This window comes from Cynocephalus volans, chromosome 3 (genome assembly GCF_027409185.1).
Source record: "Cynocephalus volans isolate mCynVol1 chromosome 3, mCynVol1.pri, whole genome shotgun sequence".
In the NCBI taxonomy this organism is placed as follows: Eukaryota; Metazoa; Chordata; class Mammalia; order Dermoptera; family Cynocephalidae; genus Cynocephalus; species Cynocephalus volans.
This window is the reverse complement of record NC_084462.1, coordinates 37,646,528-37,668,828: the sequence shown is the minus strand read 5'-3', so window position 1 is coordinate 37,668,828 and position 22,301 is coordinate 37,646,528. Positions and strand designations below refer to the sequence as shown.

The 22,301-nt window shown below is 34.6% G+C and overlaps 1 protein-coding gene across 1 annotated transcript in view; it reads left to right on the top strand.

Moving 5' to 3' along the window:
• Window positions 1–21,825, top strand: part of LOC134372524 (thyroid receptor-interacting protein 11-like) — a 52,780-nt gene extending 30,955 nt beyond the window's left edge. The window contains 10 exon segments of the mRNA XM_063089996.1: window positions 502–642; window positions 1,169–1,362; window positions 4,699–4,862; window positions 5,950–6,053; window positions 10,296–10,395; window positions 16,233–16,314; window positions 17,279–17,393; window positions 17,823–17,939; window positions 19,134–19,278; window positions 21,608–21,825. Coding sequence (XP_062946066.1) covers window positions 502–642; window positions 1,169–1,362; window positions 4,699–4,862; window positions 5,950–6,053; window positions 10,296–10,395; window positions 16,233–16,314; window positions 17,279–17,393; window positions 17,823–17,939; window positions 19,134–19,278; window positions 21,608–21,825 — 1,380 coding nt within the window.
• The last annotated feature ends 476 nt before the right edge of the window (window positions 21,826–22,301 follow it).

Here is a 22,301-nt window from a genome sequence, read left to right as displayed (position 1 = left end):
TTATTGGTGATTTGGAGGTTCATGAACACTTTATAGTATGGGCAAATTTGAAGAGATTTTTGTCTTTTGAGTTCCTTTTGAAACATTTCTAGTGAACTTTTTCTTTTATGATAGATTTATAGAAAAGTTACAAAGATAGTGGAGAGAATTCTATACCTCACACCCAGTGTATTGATTGTCGACATCTTACTTTACTATAATACATTTGTCACAGCTAATGAAGCAATATTGAGGTGTTACTACTAACATTTACACTTTATTCAAATTCCTTAATTTTTACCAATTGTCCTTTTCCTGTTCCAGGAGGCCATCCAGGATACCACATTATGTTTAGAGGTCATGTCTCCTTAGGCTTCTATAGACTGTGACAGTTTCTCAGACTTTCCTTGTTTTTCATGACCTTGACATAGTTAACTACATTTTAAAATTAATTATTTAATGAAGAAAATGTCTTTTTTAAAGTGTATTTTTCTTTAAAGCTAAAGTTATTTCTTTCTAAAGGGCAAGACTGGGGAGTTAAATCAGCTTTTAAATGCAGTTAAGTCAATGCAGGAGAAGACAGTTACATTTCAACAGTAGAGAGACCAAGTCACATTGTCCCTGAAACAGAAACAAATGGAAAACAATACCCTACAGAATGAGGTATACTTTCACTTTAAAGAAACAGTGAATCAAATAATAAGTTTAATAACTATTAAGTAAGAAAACTGGAAAGTTTTCAATTAAAATGAATTTATCTCTTAGGTGATTTTTCTTAGTCATTCTCTGATATGCTATAGTTGGACTTTTGTCTCCCAGGATGCTTTATATTTTAGGTTTCAAAAATGAAAACCATGGCATATCTTGGATATAAGAAAAAAAAATTTTTACCTATAAAATATGAAAAAAATGAGATACACCGAAAAAGTGGTCTGTCACAAAGAACCCAGTACTTTTGTATAGTTCCAGTTTCCAGGGAATGAGATCGTACAAAGTAAAGCTTCTAGATGAATATTCAAGATGATTTCAGGAGAATTTTTCCTAGAATAAATATATCTTGCAGTATGAGCAATTGGTATACAATTAATACATTTCAACAATGGGAAAAAGATTTGATAACATAGTGGCTTGTAAGGGGGGGGAAAGGAACATTTTGTAGAAGAAAAATCAAGAAATGTTGTCTACCTAGGTTCAACATTTACGTACCAAAGAATTACGGTTAAACCAGGAGCTAGAGAGATTGCATAATCATCTTTTAGAATCAGAAGATTCTTATACCTGTGAGGCTTTGGCTGCTGAAGATAGAGAGGCTAAACTAAAAAAGAAAGTCACAGAATTGGAGGAACAGCTAGTTTCATCCTCTAATGCAATGGAAAATGCAAGGTAACTTTTTCATTTTTTTTCATTAACTTTAACTGAAAACTTCTTGAGTGTCAGACTCAGTAAGCATTTTTCATGTTAGTTCATTCTCACAAAATTCATTATCTCCTTTTTGCAGATAAAGATACAGGGTAAAGGGATTTAGTAACCTGCCCAAAGTCAGGCACACGGAATTTATGTGTGGGTTTCGCACTCAAGTCTGAGACTCTGAATCTGGCTTTCAAACTCTTAATCTTAACCATCACCCTAGGCAATTGCCTCTTATCATTTTAGGGATATAGTCTGCAATTCTGGCTGATTTAATTAGCTCTGTTCACCTCCCAAAGAACTAATTTAATTTATGTGGGTTTATTTTTTATCAAGTGGTCTAAGGTAGAACTAGGTGTAGATATTAGAGTAAAGGAAGTAGCAAGGTGAAGGACCTAGGTGAGTATGAAGAATTAGCTCTTGGTTTATTAGGACTTTTAATTGGCCAGGTCCCTGCTTGGTCCCTGCTTATCTTTTTAAAAATTTTATTTTTCTCAATAAAATGTTATAAAATGTTTTTTCTTTCTTTTCTTTTATTATTACAAAAACGTTATATTTTCCACTTCAGGAGAATCATTCAAACCAAAAGAACATAAAGCAGCATCTCACCCCCCCAGTGATAATCTTTTTTTGTACCCTTTTATGTTTTTATATTTGTTTATATATATATTACTTATCTTTTTAAAAGCAAAATTGAGATCATACTATTCATACAGGTTTTGTGACCTGTTTCTATCACTTAATAATATATGAGTATCAGTACACATTAAGTCATATGTTTCTGCAATATTATTTTATGATCAGCCATTACTTGGATTTGCCATAATTTCTTTAACCCAACCATTTATTATTGGATGTTTCAAGTGTTTCAGCTTTTCAAAATTACTAAGAGTGCTGTTGTGATATCCCAAGACATATATGTTTTGTGTTGATGACAGATTATTTCCTTAGTGTAAATTTTGAGAAATGGAACTTCTGGGTCAATGGGCATTTTAAAACTTTTGAGATTGTACTGCAAAATTATTTTCCAGAAAAGATGTGTCCATTTATATTTCCGTTTGTGGAATGTGCATCTTTTTATTTATCTTTTTACTACGTATGGTACTGATGGAGATATAAGAAGATAGTAGACACTGTCTGTCCGCAAAGATCATAGGCCAGTGAGACAATATTTCTGAGGGTGAACCCCTTCTCCTCCCTTTGCATGGAGTGTTATTGTACCTTCAGATTCTCAAGGGAAACTCACTTAAAATGGGAATTAAAATGAGTGATCATTTTTGTATGTGTTTCACTCAGGCAGGCATGCCAGAACATCCTCAGATTATGTCCTTATATATTGTAATCCTTCCTTGCAATTTTCAGGCCCTTATTTTCTCAAATTAAAATAGTTTTTAGTCTCTGCCCCTTTTATTTACACTTTGTAATAGTTTCCAGAATAACCTTCCTTAAGTAGAGCTGTGATCTTGTTCCTCCTTTTTAAAAAAACCAGTTTTGACTCCCATGATTTGGTTCCATGCTATCTACTACCATTGCCTTATTTCACGCTATCATCTGTATGCAGCTGGACTGTATTACTCAGTTTTCTCAGATCTACTATCTTCCTATTACTTTTTCTTATACTTTTTCTTTTCATATTCTTTCTTCTGCCTGAAGAATGGACCTATCCCTGACAGTTTTTCTGTGAATACACCTGTTCTTCAAATTCCATTTTCTTCATGAAGAGTATGATATTTAGCACCCCCCTCCTCATATGCAGAACAAACACTGGTGTGATGTTTTTCCTTTGAACTTGTATAACACTTTGAGTCTTTGCTAGATTACATATATTTTACTTTAGGGTACAGGTAATTGTTGACCTGTCTTACACTATCTCCCACCCAATGAAATGTAAGGTCACTGGGGAGTAGGAATGATGCCATTCATTTTGTACCCTTCCCATAGCATATATTACACATAGTTGGGTAGATTTTCAGTAAATATTTGTTTTAGGAGTACCTCAGTATACAAACCCTAAATTTACAATAGTGTGACCTGGTATTTCTTAGCTTTGTATGCCGCCAAACTCATTTCATCCTTAAAATCACCCTTTGAGTGATTAGCTAACCAGCAAAGCTGAATAAATTCCAGGGACATTGAGATCAGAGGTCTTCTTACTATCAATTTACCGCTCTTTCCACAAGAGGGTGCTATTGAGTAAAGTCTCTTCAAAGTGAGATGACCTTGAATAAAAATTTAACTAGATATTAAAAACCCAGAAAGATTATTGCAGTATTTTGGATATAATCATTATACATTAAGAAAGTACATCGATGACATAAGCCTAGATAGGTGCTATATAAATCTCCTAGGGATCCCTGGATTATTATTTTGGGACAGCAGTAGGTATTATTGTATTTAATGTAGGTAGAAAGAAAGATGATAGTAAAAGATAATTAACTAATAATCAGAGCAGTTAGTTCATCAGTTGGATAGCCTTTGGAAATCGTGAGTTCACCATTATTGCAAGTGTCAAAAGCAAGGGGGTGTCATAGAATCTCTTCTTTGTTAGGTTAGAAGCTGGATAAAATGACCTTGAAGGTCCCTTACAACTTAAAATTCTGAGATAAATTACATCTTAGAGATTTAACCTGGAGACATGAAAATTGCAGACTATTTATAAATTTTTCTTTTGCTGACATTTCTTGTTTAGCCTAATTCTTAGTCTTTAGAAGGACAGCCATTTGTTCAAAGTCACTTTTACAGGAAGGATCATGGAGTTAATAAAAATAGGGAGAATAGAGGAACTATTCAAGTTTCTTTGAAATCTAACTTGAATTTAGTGCAATAAAATGTCGGGAAGGTCCAATTCATAGAGACAAAGTAGAATAGTGGTTGCCAGAGGAAGGGGGAGTTGTTATTTAATGAGTATCAGGGCTGGCTGGTTAGCTCAGCTGGTTAGAGCGCAGCCTTGTAACACCAAGATCAAGGGTTCAGATCCCTCTACCAGTCAGCTGCCAAAAAAAAAAAAAAATGAGTATGGAGTTTCAGTTTGGGAAGATGAAAAAAAGTTCTGGAGATGGGTGTTGGTGGTGGTTGCACAACAGTGTGATTGTACTTAGTGCCACTGAGCAGGACATGTAAAAAATGGTTACAATGGTAAATTTGAATGTGTACATTACCACAATAACAAAATGTGGGGAAGATGTTTCATCTTGTTAAAGTACCTAAGTACTTTGAAATCTACCCTGAATTTAGTGCGGTAAGACTTAGGGAAGGTGATTCTTCTGGTTAAAGTAATAGAAGCAGTTTGATTTTTATTCTTTTTGTTTGAAGCCATCAAGCCAGTGTGCAGGTAGAGTCATTACAGGAGCAATTGAATGTGGTCTCCAAGCAAAGGGATGAAACTGCACTGCAGCTTTCGGTCTCCCAGGAACAAGTAAAGCAGTATACTCTATCACTAGCCAACCTGCAGATGGTCCTAGAGCACTTTCAGCAAGGTAAGTTGTATGGTCAGTTTTTCAGTGAAGAAAAATTGTAGTTGTTGGTAATTGTCCCTTATTGGAGTGCCGTTTTAGATTAAACATGGGGAAATCTTCAAAAGGTTACCCACTTGTAGGGGCAAAAGGTAAGTAGCCATCATCAACTGTTTAGACTCCTTTACAACTAAGACTAGAGAACATTAACTATATTCAGTAGTTATTAAAAATTTTATTTAGTATTATATTACCAGTTAAGGTGAGAGTTGAAGTATAAAGGCAGAACATGGTAGGATGACCAAGTGATAAAGGAGAATACAAAGGAAGAGAGAGATACACACGTGGAAAAGGTGATTAGGTTTTAAGATATTGGTTGGGGGTCAAACCCACTTCAGAGTGTTAATCATTAGTACTTACCGTCCTTTGACATATTTATTAACTTGTTGTTAACTATTCATCTATACTTTGAGGTGACTATATCTTCTAGTCCAAATGGGAAGTACTTTTCTGGAGACACAGTAACAGTGACCAGAGCCGTTTTATGCTGAGAACCAAATAATGTCTTTTCACATTCTCTCATCCTCAGATTTATGGTAATGCTTTAGTTTCACCCATCCTTTTGTTTTTTCATACATTCAGTAACTACTGACAGTGAATTAACTGCTAGGTGGGGGGTGGATAGGGGATATGAGGATGAGGAATTAACTTTAAATTTGTACCTGCGTGTCCCTTCAGGGTTATGCCTGTGGTTGAAATTGTGAATTTTGAATATAAGGTTTCTAGATTTCTGTAATGTAATATAATTACAAGAGCAGGCGTGTATACAAACTAGTATGGTACTGAGGCCAGAGAGAAAAAAATTGCCAAAGGGGAAATACTTGAGTAGAGTTATGAAAGGAGAGAAGAATCTGCAGGATAAACAACATGGAAAAGGGTTTATGTAGAGCAAACAGTGATCTCATTACTTAACATTATCACTAAGGCATATATAATTTTCTCATTGAGACATTTGAACTAGTTTTATTGAATTATTAAAATTTCAAGGGGTTTAAAATTCTAGTTTTATCACACAATTGCAGAATACTAATGTAACTTTCTTGGTCTTCAGAGGAGAAAGCTATGTATTCTCCTGAACTAGAAAAGCAAAAACAGCTTATGGCTGAGTGGAAGGAAAAGGCAGAAAATCTGGAAGGAAAAGTGGTGTCATTACAGGTAGGTCAAAATAGTTTTCTCTTGTAAATTTTATTCTTCATGAAATAATTACTTTGTAGAATCTTTGTCTTGGAACTAATCTTCAAAGCTATTCATTTAGTAAATGATGTTCAAGTGGCTACTCTGTATCTGATCCTCTGCTGGGGCATAACAGTAAACTATATATTCAGGATTTCCCTCGGGTCACTGACTTATAGTATAGAGTAGACACACACAGCAAATGTGAGAAGATAGGATATTTTACTTTTTTAGCACACGTGGGTGCTAAAGAGATCTCTAGGGAAAAAAACCAAATTAATCTATGATTTTAACTTTACAATTTTCTCTTTTTAACAAAATATACTGGGTACTATATTTCACACAGATTAAAACAATGTGTATGATCCCATTAGATCTTTTTCTTACATAGGTCATCCTTTAAAGTATTTTTTATTTATTATTCTATATTTCATACAAACAAAGATCATGAGGTATAAATAAAATGAATCACTAAGAAACAATACAACACCAAAGTGACTTGCTTGTAGATTTAGGAGATACTTTTCTAAGTCATAAGTAGATTTTAGCAAAAGCTACTGAAAAATAATGAAGTTCACTTACCTAGCATTAGTGATGAATACGCTATACAGGAACATTAATGTCCCAAGTAAGAGTAGATATATTTCCTACAAAGTTTTAAGACTTTTATTAAATATTAAGTGGCTGCAAAAAAATTAGGTAATATGTATAAATTATAGCAGCAATACAGCAAATAGACACATACTCACCACCCCATGTAAGAAATAGAATGTCATCCTTTGAAGTCCTGATGCACCCCTCCACATCTCATCTCCTTCCTACCACTTTGTTGATAACTACTATTCTAATATTTTGTGTTTAAAACCCCCTTGTTTTTCTTTATGGTTTTATAACATAGGTTTTCATCTCCAAATGATGTTGTTTGGTTTTGCATATTTTTGAAGTCTTTATAAATGAAAGTTGATCTGTATGTAAATCAAATAATTCTTCTGAGACTTGCTTCTTCAGCTATGTTACTGTGTGTAGATGGTTCATTATTTTTACTGCATGAATATATAATTTATTTACCCATTTTACTAATAAAGGACATTTCTGATGTCTTCTATGCAAACAATGTGGTTATGTACTTCTTTGTTTATATCTCTTGGTGAACACATAGAAGAGTTTCTTTCAGGTGTGTATCTTGATTGAAATTGCTGAGTTACCAGACCTATAAAAGTACTTCAAAAAGTTCATGGAAAAATAGGATTAAAAGATAATATGAATCTTTTCCATAAGCTTTTTGAAGTACCCTCATATATGGGCAGCCTCAGCTTTATTAGATGATGGCAAATTGTTTTTTAAAGCAATTGTGGTAATTTACTTCTACCAGCAATGTGTGAGAGTTCTTATTCTACATCCTTGCAAACATTTGGTGTTATCTGACATCATGTTTTTGCCAGTCTGATGGGTTGGAAGATGTCTTTGTTTTGTGCTGCTATAACAGAATACCACAAACTGGGTAATTTATAATGAACAGGAATTTATTGGCTTACAATTCTGGAGGCTGAGAAGTCCAAGCTTGGGGGCCAGTATCTCACGAAGGCCTTCCTGCCACCTCATCCCATGGTGGGAGGGCAAAGAGAGGCAAGAGAAAGAGCAAGAGGTGGTCAAACTCATCTTTATAAGGAATCCACTCCCATGATAAGGAACCTGCTTCCACAATAATGGCATTAATTCATTCATGACGGCAGTGCCCTCATGAACCAAATATCTCCCATTAGGCCCCACTTCCCAACACCACTGTATTAGGTATCAAGTTTCCAACACATGAACTTTGAGGGGACACATTCAAACAATAGCAGAAGTACTATCTTCTAGTGGTTTGAATTTGCATTTCCCTGATTACTAATGAGATCGAGCATCTTTTAATATTTTTATTGATCATTTATGCTTGCTTTCTTGTCAGTTCATTAATACATTTAAGAAGATATATTTTATCGAACACTTAGTTATTTCCAGTGAGTCCAGGGTATCTAATCTGTCAAGCTGCTAGGATGGAAGTTCAGAACTTCTTTTATAACTAGGGGTTTTTTTCTTTTTAATTTAAAATGTGATATGCATTTAGAAAAAGAACAAAATAAATCAGAAGTAACTAAGAGAGAACTAATAAAGATAAAAGCTGAAATTATTGAAATAGAAACCAAACAAATAGTAGAAAGAAAAATGAAGTATAAATGCTGATTTTTGAAAAAGTCTTAGGGAAAAAAATCTTAGTGTAGTTTTAAGATTTAATAATTTTGGAAGTATAAATGCTACAGGCTTAAAAAAGTAATTTGGAAGTTTATTTAAATTTCATTCACATTAAGTTTAGTTTTGTGGATTTTGAATAATAAATTTTTTATTTAGAATTTTTTGTTTCAGTCACCTTGTGTATTGGCAGAGTTCAGTCCCTAGAAGCAGAACTGGTAGGATGTGTTTGTGTGTGTGACATATGCATATACAGACAAATTTGTATATAAGATATGTATGATTACACACATATACAATTTATTATAAAGAATTGGCTACACGATTGTGGGGGCAAAGCAAGTGTGAAATTTGTAGGCTGGCAGTGCAGATGGGAAGACTACATCAAAGGTGGACTGGAACTCACAGGCATGGGCCAAAGCTATTGTCCATAGGCAGTGAAGAAAGGAAAATCACAAGCAGGATGGAACTCTATAGGCACAGCGGAAGCTGCTGTCCACAGAAGGAATTTTTCTCTTTTTGGGGGAAGCCTGTGTTTAAGGACTTTGAAGTGGTTTAATCAGGCCAACCCAGATTATTCAGTATAATGTGCCTTCCTTCAATTCAGCTGATTAAGGGCTTTGATTGCATTTTCAAAATGTCTTCACAGCAACATCTAGATTATGTTTGAATAACTGGGGACTGTAGCCTGTTCAGGATGACACATCAAAAAAGCTGTCACAATGATTGAAGATGACAAAACTTGACCTGAAACTTACATGGATGAATACCTGAAAACAACCAAGAAAGTGATGAGAAAGAACAACAGTGAGGAGGGACTGGCCTATTAGATACTAAAATAGAGCCATAAGTCAATGCAATATTGACTAGATTAGTGGAACAGAAGCAGAGTCCAGAAATAGACCACAGAATATACTTGAGAATTTAAAACTAAACCCTAAACTAAACTAATTTTAATTTAATGAGAAATAGGATAGATTGTCTAATTAATGAGGTTAGCACAACTGGCTGTCCATATGAAAGAAAATAAAATCGAGTCCCATCTCACACCATATACAAAAATAAATTCCAGTTGTATTAGAATGAGGATTCTCAACTGGGAATGGTACTGAATACCTGCGGATATTTTTGGTTGTTACAGTGATTAGATGGCTCTCCCGGTATTTAGTGGGCCAGGAATGTCAAAAGCACTCCCATTGAGAAACACTCTGTTAAAGATTTAAATATAAAAACCAAAATATCTTGCAATAAAACCTAGAAGACTACATGTACAGTCTAGGGGCAAGGAGGATCCTAACCAAGACCAAAACTCAAGAAGCTGTAAAAGCAAAGTAGGACATGCTTGACTATGTACAACATAAAAATTTACATGGTAAAAGACATCATAGAGTCATTAGACAAATGGCATACATGGTAAATGGTATTTGTGTAGCAAAGATGACAAAGGGTTTACATCTACCGTACAAGGTGCTCTTCCAAATTAACAAGAAAGAGGCAGCTCATTAGAAACATGAGCTATGTATGCAAAGAGGTTTGCACAGAGAGCAGACCCAACTATCTTGTAAATGTGAAAAAAATGCTCAAATTCAGTAATAGGGAAATAAAATTTAAAGTAATAAAATCACAGTGAAATATTACTTTATTAGACTCGCAAAAATTAAAAAGAGCAAGAACATTTGTTGCTATATTTCTTGACTTTTTGTGTCCATTCTTTGAAGTTTTATTTCTTATTGTCACTTTTTAAATTTCTGTCATCATGTTGTCTTTTAATAGCATTCTCTCTTTTTATTTAGTTCCTCTGAAAGAGGCAATGTTTTATTGTGAAAGAGTGTGGGGTCTATCTTTGGTACTTAGTAGTTGCATAAAGTTGCCCAAGGTCACAGAGGTGCAATTTCATCAGCTAAAATGTAAAGGGTTGACTCTAAGATGTCTCTCAGCTCTATAGTTTGTGAAACTGTTTTTGCATACTGCTTTTTAATAACTTTTTTCCTTCAGGAACATTTGGATGAAACAAATGCTGTGTTGGATTCAGCGTCAAGACTTACAGAACAGTTAGACCTAAAGGAAGAAAAAATTGAAGAACTTAAAAAACAGAGTAGGTTTTTTCTTTTCCTTCCCCCACCCTACAATACCAATCAGATGTGGTCTTCCACCATGCACTGGCACAGTTGAGTGAGACCAGCTTTCTATCTCCCATGACTGGTTAGCTTCAACCTAAGTATGATCCTGCTGAAACCAGAGTCAATACGTTGGCCCTAGCTGTGCAGTTAGTTTTCCTGGATGTTGAGGCAATGCTGTTGTGTTGGTTGTCACCCTGTTGACCACTAAGAAGCAGGTTGATTTTTTTTCCTCTTTTTTTTAATTGGATCATAATTGATTATACATATTTTGGGGGTTCAGTGTTGACACATGTTTATCAAATCAATATTACTAGTATATATATTGTTACAAAGTGTACTTATTTTTTATGCCCCTTGTCCAATCTCTCCCTATCCCCCTCTCCCTCCACTCTCCCACCATTTATAACCCTAGATTTCTTCTCTCCCTCTGAAAGGGTAATTGTTACTCTGTTGATTTGCTGCCTAGATGATCTGTCTAATGCTGACAGGTGTGTTCAGTTCCCCCAATATTATCATAGAGCAGATGCTTCTTCTGTTGCTCTGGAATGGGATTTGTGGAGAGAGACAGTCTCTTTTTTTTTTTTTGGTCTCTGCTGGTGACTCTCCTTGTGTCAATGCACTCCAGTGGCTGGTGGACCACCTGCATGGTGGTTGTAATGTCTAGCCACTTTCATGGCAACTGTGGTTACTGTGGTAGCTGTGGTGGGCCACCCAAATGGAGGAGATGTTTTTGGCATGCTCCTTGGCACTAGTGGTGTGCCTGGTTGTGCATGGGGGGGTCTGGTCTCTGGCTCCATGCCTCGGGCCCCTGGGTGGGCCCTGTGGCACTGGCAGTGTGCCTGGTTGTGAGTGGGGGGGGTCTCCATACCTTGGGCCCCTGGGCAGGCCAAGGGGGTTAATTTGACTGATTGACTTTTTATGGTTCTGACTTCTCCCTGATTAATTAATTTGCATGCTACCCTAAAGCTGTCTGATATGTTAGGGCAATATTTTCAAGTAAAAGAGTAACTTTTTATGGAATAAATGTCTGAGTATAACTAGATTTTTATGACTGTAGTTAGTGCTTTACACGCAGCCATTCATCATGGTTTTTTTTTTTTTTTCTTGGTGGCTGGCTGGTACAGGGATCTAAACCCTTTACCTTGATGTTATAACACTGTGCTCTAACCAACTGAGCTAAGTGGTTAGCCCTTATTTTTTGAGGCTTGTAAGGTAGCTCATAATCCCTGTCAATTCCCTAAAGTGAGTCCTGTGGTTAGGATTATCAATTGGGCCTCAGATAATCAGGTGGTTGATAGTGCTTTGATGAATCTAATAGCTGACAAAGATGGTATTTCCTCATTTAATCTCTGATTTCGGGGTAACCAGGGAGTTGAAGCTATTCTAGGGTTGCATTTAGTAGGTAATGATTCAAGGTTATCAGAAGGGTGATAGTGGAGCCTAGAAATGCATCAGTTTTAAGTGTCTAGGTTAGACACAGCAGTAACAAGGCATGTAATTAGGGAATTACATACCACCTAACATAAAATAGAAATAAGAAATAGGCAAAAATAGGAGACGGTACAGCAGAGATTCTGTCAAACAACAGAAACATTGGCTTAGACACTAAGGAGGCAGACAGGCAAGAACCACTGAAGCATGGATACTAAAGGACAAGCCAAAGTAAGTTGGCCTAAATCCAACAGGAGACAGTAGATGGGAGATTTTTAGGAACACAAAAAATGATAAGATAGATGTGAGATAGTTGTACTCAAAGTAAACTTGATTCTGAGGCAAAGAACTGCCCAACTGAAAGTCCTCTACTTTTAGTTGACTTGGCCAGCCTGGAAGAACTCTAAATCTAGTAGAGGGCTGGGAAATGGGTAGCAAGGAAATAATTATATATGGAATATCTATTATGGACATTTGATATAACATATACTGTATTATTTAGTCTTCTTATTTTATTTATTTTCAAAAGCAACTCTACAGTAGGTGGTATTAATCCCATTTTATAAGTTATATAAACTCTGATCTTTCTGCCCATGACAAAAGCTCATGATCTTTCCATGTTATTTTATTCCTGTCAGGAAAATGGTTATTTATAGTCTGACTTATATTTTGTCCTATGTGTCTCCATGTCCCTTGAGGATATGGTAGTGTCCTCTGTATTGTGCCCTAAATGTTGAAATGACTGCCTTTACCAAGACAATCATTTCATACAAGTATTTATTGGGAAAACAATCTAGTTAGATTGAAGGCCAAACAACTCCAGCATTATCTGGAAGGCAAATGGGCAACCCAGAGGAGACACACTGGGCAGCTACATAGTTACCTGAAGAATTGGTATTGTAGAATTGGGCTTGACTAGCGGAGGTGAAAAGGCAGTGTTTGGAACCAACTCATTGGTCTGTGACAACTCAATGCTGTATTTCATGTTTCTATAATATCTAAGGCCACCTCTTTAGACATCTCCCTGAGACATTGCCAGTAGATGATAAAAAATTCTGTGACTTATTGTAGTTGATAAATATTATGAGAGTCCTTGCAGTATTTAGTATTTGTTTAGGCACCCATTTAAACCCTTAGTAGTAAAATATTTTCAGATTTTTTGGATTATATCTGGTAAGGCTTAGGTGGCCTAGGTTCCTATTCATATTAAAAATTACAATTAATATCCCTTGTAAACGTATAGGAACTTTGGGCTCATTTTGTTGAATCGATATTAGTTATAGAAAAAGCTCTGTTTAATTAAGCTTGTACAGCTTGTGTTTGGAAGGGGAGGCAAGAGGTCAGTGTTCCACAAACAGGAAGGGTAGTAAAGAAACAGTTGGTTCTGTTATGTCTTTAAGTTATTCTTGCCATTTACAGCTCTCCCTCCCAGTCTGTCTTCTCATATTACATAAGTGCTTAATATTGCTCTTATATCTCTAAACACAAATGTGACTTTATTTTCTCAAAGCTCCACTCTTGATTTGATAATATAAACAAAACTTTGATGGGCTTGCTTTTTTTCAAAAGAATCACTGTATATTTTCTTTCAGAGATCATTAAGTCCTTTAAATGTTGATTGATGTTGTAGTACTGTACTTTATTTTTAACACAAAACTAGGCCAGACAGTAAAAATATTTGCCAGGAGAAACATTTTGTGTGTGTGTGTGTGTGACCGGTAAGGGGATTGTAACCCTTGGCTTGGTGTCGACCGCACTGTGCTCAGCCAGTGAGCTCACCGGCCATCCCTATATAGGATCTGAACCACGGCCTCAGTTCTATTTATCATTCAGTTTTTTCTTTTTTTCTTTTTTTTAAATAAGAGATAGTATAGCGTAGTGTTATATCCTGGTTATATTTTAGACCGTACAGTCCAAAAGAAATACTGTGAGCCACATGCAGTTTTAAATTTTTTAGTGGCCACATTAAAAAACAGTGAAAAGATATGTGAAATTAATTTTTTAATATATTTTATATAAACCAATATATCCAAATTATCATTTTGACATTTAATCAATATAACAATTATCAACTTAGAGGAAAATAGATAGGAGAAGGGAAATCTCAGAAAAGGGGAAGGGGTGGGTAAGAAAGTTTGACCTCTGTTTCTCTGCTACCTTTCTATAACCTCATGGTGTGGTGAGGATGGAAGGGAAGACAATGCCCATCTTTACTCTGGCTCCTACTTTGGCTTGTGAGTGAGATGGTCAAGTAAGAACAGTGACAAGATTATGGTATTTGCTGTTCTTCCACTGAGTAGTTGAGAGTTCTGTTTACATTAAGAATGTAGTGCTTGAAAAGGCCTAAATAGCACCATGTGCTCATAACTCACAATATACTTGTGCACCTTAAGAATCTAAAATGTTTTACTAACCCAGAGTTTAACAATAGTCCGGTTCATATTCCTGCTCTCTCTCTCTCTCTCTCTCTCTCACTCTCTCTCTCGCACTCTCTCTCTCTCTCGCACTCTCTCTCTCTCTCATCCAAGTTTAAATTCCTTACTGGAAAGGCATTAAAGAAAAGTTTGTAGTAGATTTTCCAAACACTAACCTTGCTTTTATAATATGGTTATGGCAACCATCTCTATTTTGGTAAAGTTAGCCTATTATATGAATGACGTTTTACAATTTAGATTTTTGCTATTTAGAAAAACCACAAGCCATTGAAAACAGTTAAACTAGATATTTTATATATGCATTTAGTACTCTAAGTCAGAATTTTGGGCATTGTATGGAAGCATTGTACAGGACAGAATGAAAACCTAAAGCAGACAGACCTGGCCTAATCTGGAAGGCTCAGAGAAAACTTTTGTGAGGAAGTGAGTTGGGAACTGAGACATGAAGGGTGAGTAAGAGTTAATAGGCAATATTGATGGAAAAGAGCTTTCCAGGCACAAGAAAAAACATTTGCAGAGGGAATTGAGAGTCCAGAAATATATCATACATTAATGTTCAATTGATTTTTGACAAGGGTACCAAATGAATGATTTTCCACCATATAGTGCTGGAACAACCAGACATCCAAAAGTAAAAGAATGAAATTGGAACCCTACCTCACACCATGCATAAAAATTAACTCAAATTGGGCCATCGAACTAAATTTTAGAGTTAAAACTGTAAAACTCTTGGAAGAAAACAGGAGTAAATCCTTGCGATGTTGATTAGGGTAATAGTTTCTTAGATATGACACCAAAAACACAAGCAACAAAGGAAAAAATAAATTGGACTTCATCAAAATAAAAAACTTTGGTCCTTCAAAAGATACCATGAAGAAAGTGAAATGACAGCTCACAGAATGGGGAATAAAAGTGTTTTCAGCCACATATCTGATAAAGGAACTTGCATCCAGCTACTGCTAGGAAAATGCAGCATTAAATAAAGAGTAGGTTTATGAAAAGAGGTCAAAGCCTAGTGTTTGGATGTGAATGTTTCTGATTTGAAAAGTAGAACTCTTACAAAATGATCGCCTTCTTATTTCTTTCAGAATAAAAATTTGTAACCTAGCTTAAAATTAGTAAGCATCTCTTTCAGCTCAAACTGTCCATTTCTGAGATAAGGTGTAAACTCCATCTTTGAGTGAGAGTTCCTTAGTCCAGGAATCCTTGGCCCTGAGGTATGGTCGAATTTATGAACAAGGCATCTCTTGTTTTAATTCTAGACTGTGCTTTTAATACTACTCCAATTCCAGCTATTCTACCAAGATTTTACAAATTTGCTTCCTTATTAAATGAGAATTTTAAAACAAAATAGCCCAAGCATCCTTCTGAATCAGTCATAAGCTATAGTAACTTTATTAGTATTTTAGAATCAATGATCTGAATTGTATTTTGCAATTTCCTTACTCCAGAATACTTTCCCTATCAGCTGCATCCTGAACCATGGTCTTAGTTGTGTTAGACATTCCTCTTAGCTCACCAAAAACTGAGTCCAAGCCAGGAAAATAGAAAAAGGAAAATCTAAAATTGTCTTTTCCATTTCCTACCATTAAATAAGTGGCTCTGGAAATGTTTCTTGCATGGAAGCAGTGGTGAAAATCTCTTCTTTGCTATTAAGTTACTAAAGAGGATGAAAACCTTTTTTGGTTTTTAAATTTTCTATTAAAGAATTGATTACTTTATTGGTGTAAACCATGTGAATTAATGCGTACTCTGGCTTCTAGATGATTTCTATATCAGAGAGTCTAGTTCCCTGTTCCAAAGAAGAGATAGAAATAATTGAATATTCCCAATTAGAAGTGCATATATTCAAAGTTCATAGAAAAGATCTCAGAAATCTCATTATATGTTCATCCAGACTGTTTTAATCAGTTAAAGGCTATCTTCACTCACATATTTTAAAACAGATGAGCTCCGACAAGCAATGCTGGATGATGTACAAAAGAAATTGGTGAACTTAGTAGACAGTGCAGAAGGAAAAGTGGACAGGTATGCTTTTGCCTTTTAACTTTTGTATATTTTATGGAGATTGCTTTTATGGTAAAAACAACTTCTACTTGTAGATGTTTATATGTAATTAAATTTTTTAAGAGCCTTTTATTTTTCTTGTATAGTGAGGCGATATAGGTAATTTTAATGAGGGGTTAGTAGAATAAATTATATTCATTTGTTTTTTAAAGTCAATTTTTTTCAACTGGTTTCCTTAAAACCACATGGAAGAGTTAAAACATCACCCCAATATGAAGACTTAGAAAATAAAAAGTTTATTTTTACTGCTTTTTTTGTTCCCCACTGTTCTTAAATAAATGTCTGTTGTTTAAATGTATTAGCTCTGGGCCGGCCTGTGGCTCACTTTGGGAGAGTGCGGTGCTGACAACACCAAGTCAAGTGTTCAGCTCCCTATATAGGGATGGCCAGTTAGCTCACTTGGGAGAGCGTGGTGCTGACAACACCAAGTCAAGGGTTAAGATCCCCTTACCGGTCATCTTTAAAAAAATGTATTAGCTCTGAAACCTAGGTATATATGCAATAATATCTACTGTTTTTAAAAATTTAGATATTAGCAAATTACTAACAAATGTGAATGGGAAAATGTAAGTATGATGGTTAAACACAAGAACAATGGTCACCCTTTAAATGTCTGTTTCAGGTGAACATCAGCCCAATCAGGCAGTGACAATTACTAATGAGGCACCAACTTAGTCAATGTTGGGGTGAAGAAAATGGGTGGCTAATAAATGAAGTTTTAAAAGGTCTACATTTTGGGTTGTTTGAAATATTCTTCATTAGACTTGTCAAGATGTTTTTAAAAGTCACTTTAAAATATTTTGTTGTTTAGTCTTTTTATAATCAAACATTTAATTGTTTAAGAATAATTAAATATTTATATGTTTAGTGTTTGGGTACACTCAATGTTAAGTTGCTTGAGCTGTTTCTGCCTTCATTTTCATAGAGTCCTAATGAGAAACCTCTTTGTTGGACATTTCCACACACCAAAAAATCAGCGTCATGAAGTGTTAAGATTGATGGGAAGCATCCTGGGTATTGAAAGGGAGGAAATGGAGCAGGTAACTAGGCAGTGAAAGCCATTCAGAGTACATTTATAACTAAAATAGTGGTATCAAATTGTTTCCTTTTAATATGTATAACTTTTACTGAATATAATTTTCTCAATGTGGAAATGGAATCATTTCACAGTACATTGAACAAATGGATTTGTTTAATTTATGTATTAGTTTAAATGTTCTGTAACTTATAAACCACTTCTCATATCAGGATATAAGGATGCTAAAATTTTGAGATATGGCAATTCCCAAAACTTTTATTTGAGATCATTCCAGGGATGCCATTTTATTGTATTTGTGGCCTCTATCAGTAGGAAACATTTTCTAGGAATTGGACTTGAAAACCATACTATATGAAATTACATATAAGCGCTTCTTGTTTTTTCTTTTCTTGTATTGATAATATTTTTCTGTTTTAAAATAATCTTGTAGTTGTTTCATGAAGATCAGGGTGGTGTGACCAGGTGGATGACTGGGTGGCTTGGAGGAGGATCAAAAAGTGTCACCAACACACCTTTGAGACCAAATCAGCAGTCTGTGCTTAATAGTGTAAGAACCTATTTTATTCTTGCTGAATATGAATGGTGAAATGATTGTATGTTGCACTCATTTGCAAATAATCAGATTTCTTTTTCAGGTTATTTTATACAACTCTTTTTATTTTGGAGTTGTGAAAACTGAGAAGGGAGAGGTGATTAGCTTAAGGATAACAAGCCAGAAGAAGAGGTGATTAGCTTAAGGATAACAAGCCAGTTTTAATAATTTTATTGCATATAGGTTTTATTTTAACTTTTTATATGATACTTTTATTTTTCAAAGTATTAACTGTTCTCTTCTTTATGCTTGATTATGCTGCTATTGGCAGTCTTGCTACTAAATCATAAGATTCTTGAAAATAGAAGCTTTATTTTGCTCATGTATATATGTTGCAAAGTGAGCCAGTGAACACCTGCCATGTACCAGACTCTTCCAAGCATTGTGGATGCAGCTGCAAACCAGATAGACAAGGTGCCTGCCCTTAACAAACTTACATTCTGGTAGGAGGAAGCAATTAGTAAACATGAAAACACTGTGTGTGGTATGTGGTAGGCCTTAGATGAATATGAATTGAATTGAGTTGTACTGTGAGTTAGAATGTGGAGTTTCCTTTATTTTTTTAATAAAGAGGACATTAAGGATAGGTGACTTACCCAGAACTGGTTAAAGATAAAACAGTTTTGCTTAGATAGCATAAAATTTGGTTTAAAGGAAAGGTCTACACTATCTTATTTTAATCTGATAATGTTACTTGTGATCTTTTGCTATATTCATTGATTGGGTCTTACTTTAGAAAATCATGGTTAATGCTTGTTTTTCTTCAATATAATGTTTCACGTCTGTATTAACAGTTATTAAAATGATAAGACCTGGTGTTTTAAGTGCCATTGATGGCAAGAAATGTGTTATCAGTTGGCTGATTCTGACTATAAAATGTTTGAAACTGGCCAACTGCCAAAAAGAGATGTTTGAAATGACTGTTGTCATCAGAGAGTATTGATTAAATTGTTACATTTTTGTAATGATAACTGTGTAACTAAAGTGCTGGCATTTTCAATTGTTCATAAAGCTGATTTGTAAAAATAAAAAGTTTGAGATGGCATGATTAGTTTTTAATATTTAATTACAATAGCTGAATATACTTTCTTAATTGTAGTGAATACAATTTTATTATCGGGTCTAATATAACCAAATATTTTATCTTAGTCTTTTTCAGAACTTTTTGTTAAATTTCTGGAAACAGAGTCTCATCCATCTGTTCTACCACTAAAACATTCTGGTCATGATATAAAACCTCTAGATTCACCAGGAAGGAGAAAACTAGATACAAATGTACCAGAAAGTTTTAGAGGTAAATCCAAATATTTATTTTTCTACGATTCTAAAAATTGAAAGTTTAATTTATGATTATGTTTTACAGTGATATTAACTAAATTTTCCTGTTTTTGAAAATGTGTAATGACTATTCAAAATTCCAATAAGCCGTCAGATTTTTGGCTTTATATATTCTTGTGGCAATCTGATATTTAATTGGCTTAGATTAATTTAAGCAGTGTGAAATACTTTCCCTTTGTATATCAGAGTAATTCTTTTCTTTCTGCATAAGCCACTTTGAATTATTCTTCTGGAAGTGATGGTGAACTGGTTAAACCTTTGCTCGGTCCTGTTTTCCTTTTTCACTAATGGTGCTTATTACTAATCAGAGCTAGATGTATAGTTTATAGTTTGAGAAGGGTTTTTCCCCCTTCTCTAATCTAAGTTTTACACTCAGTAATCAAACCTTGGCATGTTAATAATGCCAGTTTGGTAAACTGACTTAGACTTCCAAGGATGTTATGAAGTGCCCTTATACTGTATGTTGAAAGGTCTTCCTGAAGCAAATGGTTGGTGGTTGTAGACACGTATGCATATTTTTCTATCCCACTAGGTTGTGAGGGTCTTATTTATATTCACATTGCCTATATTGGCATGCAGTAAAATGTCTTGAGTTGAAATTGTATTGTAATCCATTAAACTGTAAACACATTCTTTATTGAAATCTCTCTTTTTTTCTGAAATCTTCATATTTTATTATAGACTAACATGTTTGCTAGTTGGACTTTAAAGGAATATGTTATTATATACTCTTGAGTTTGTATCACATGCCAAATTCTTAAATTTGGATAAAACATTAAAGAAATTATACTCCTGAAATTTTAAAAACTTCCTTAGTTATTCAGACAAATGTTTCTATTTTTCTGAACTCCTATAGAAAAAGAAAGTGGTAAAATTTATCTGTTGATTAGATAAAAGTTTTATGTACTAAATTTAGAGAAAAGTTGTAACTTTATTGAAGAGGTATGGACTATACTGAAAGCATTTTTTCTTACTACACTAGGCTGTAGCATCTTGAAGCAGACTCCCAAATTCATTATGGCAGAGTTGTCTTCTCCTCCCTTTCCTTTCTCTTTCTTACCCTCTCCCCTTTCTTTTATCAAGTTCTATGCTCAGCTTGATTTGTATTGATCAGAGACAAAGGCCAGTGATGATCTCAGTTGATAAAGGGTTTGCATGAAAAAAAGCAAGCTTAATCTTTAATCCTGGATTTGGAAGTGCACCAGAGCTTTAGCTAGGTCTCACCAGAAGCTTTCCCAGAGTTAGGAAAGTTGTCATTCACAGGCAAATACAGCTTGGAAACTCAGGGATGCTCAGTAATGAGGAGATCTGATGGATTTGTTTCCATACTTTCTTTGTTCTAGGAGGCCTCTTTTATTTGAGTTTCCCATTGCTGAAGTGGGCACCTTCAAAGGGCTGCTTGTCTCTTATCAATGAACTTGTTAGTGGTCTTGGGTAATAAAGCACGATTCTATCCACTAAGACTTTAGGTCATAAACTAAGTACTTATTCCAAGAAAAAGGAACTGTATTAGCTCAACTTTTTAGAGAAATAATCTAATTGAGAATTGTTTTCAAACCTTTGAATGCCTAAAAGAGGATCAGGTAAGGTATCTGTATATTAAGTTCTCAAGTTCTTCGTTTTTCTGCTGGGTAAGAAGCTTGCCTTGCAGCACAGATAAGACACCTTTTAAAATCTGTTATTGTAGGAAATGAGGTCTCTCAGTATATAACTGGTATTTAAATATAAAACAGTATTAATGTGTTCAATAAAATATTAAATGTGCGTGGACATACTCTTCTCTCCCCTTTTCTTTCTCCCATTTCTTTCTCTTGTTTCTTGTCCTCTTTTACCCTTCTGTATTTCATAGACCCTGCGTGTGGGACCAGAGTCGAACCATATATGAGTTAAAATTATTTGGGGGCAAATCTGGGAACCTAAAACACATGTCTAGCATTGTTTTTATCAGAAAATGTTTTTGTTTTGAATTTTCAAGGCTATACTTTAATCAGATTTTAGTAATATAAATTAGTATTTGTGTTTAGGAATTGAGGCCTATTTGTACTTCCATTTTGAATAATTAAAGAGTAGTCCAAAAAATGTGCTAAATACCAGCGTTATTACTAGCCAGGGAGAATTTTAAATTTGATAGTAGTGGTAAATTGGTTATTCATATATGTCTATATTAGTCAGTTTAACAATATAAGAATAACTTTCTTTATGCTATTACTTATATTCAGAGGGTTTTTTCAATTTGACTTATTCGTGAAGGGTAGAGACTAAATAATCCATATTTTATCATTTTTATACAACAGAATCCAGGTCTGGTAGAAGAACAGACATGAATCCATTCCTGGCTTCCCGCTCTGCAGCTGTGCCTCTTATTAACCCAGCTGGACTTGGACCTGGTGGGCCTGGGCATCTTCTTTTGAAACCCATCTCAGATGTTTTGCCCACATTTACACTTTTGCCAGTGTCACCTGACAACAGCACTAGAGTTGCATTGAAACCAGAGATGATATAGCACTTTAAAAAAAACCACGAACACTATGCGTATATACTTTATCACAAAGTGGCCTTTTGGAAAAAGTCATGTATTTATTTATAGTTGTATTTTCTCTAAATTTAATAAAATGTTCTCAATGCTTTTAGAAATTACAGGTGTCAGAGGAGCAAGTGTTTGCTATATAATTCACTTTTTTCTTTCCCTGTTAGGTGCTTCTATACAATGCAAATGTATTAAAGAAGGTTTAAGGAAAAAACCCAAAATTTGGGTAGGAAAAAAGAAACTATGTAATTTGTTTTCATTTTTTTAAAGACCATCTTTATGAAATTATTGTAGTTTTAAAGCATAATAACTGTACTTTCTCCATGCCACTAATTAACTTAGAAACTTTCTATATATGGTATACTATGCTGTATACAAGTGTTAGTCACTTCTTTATAATGTGAAAAATATAACATCAAAAGAAGTACTAGTACCTTCTAAGTAATTTATAC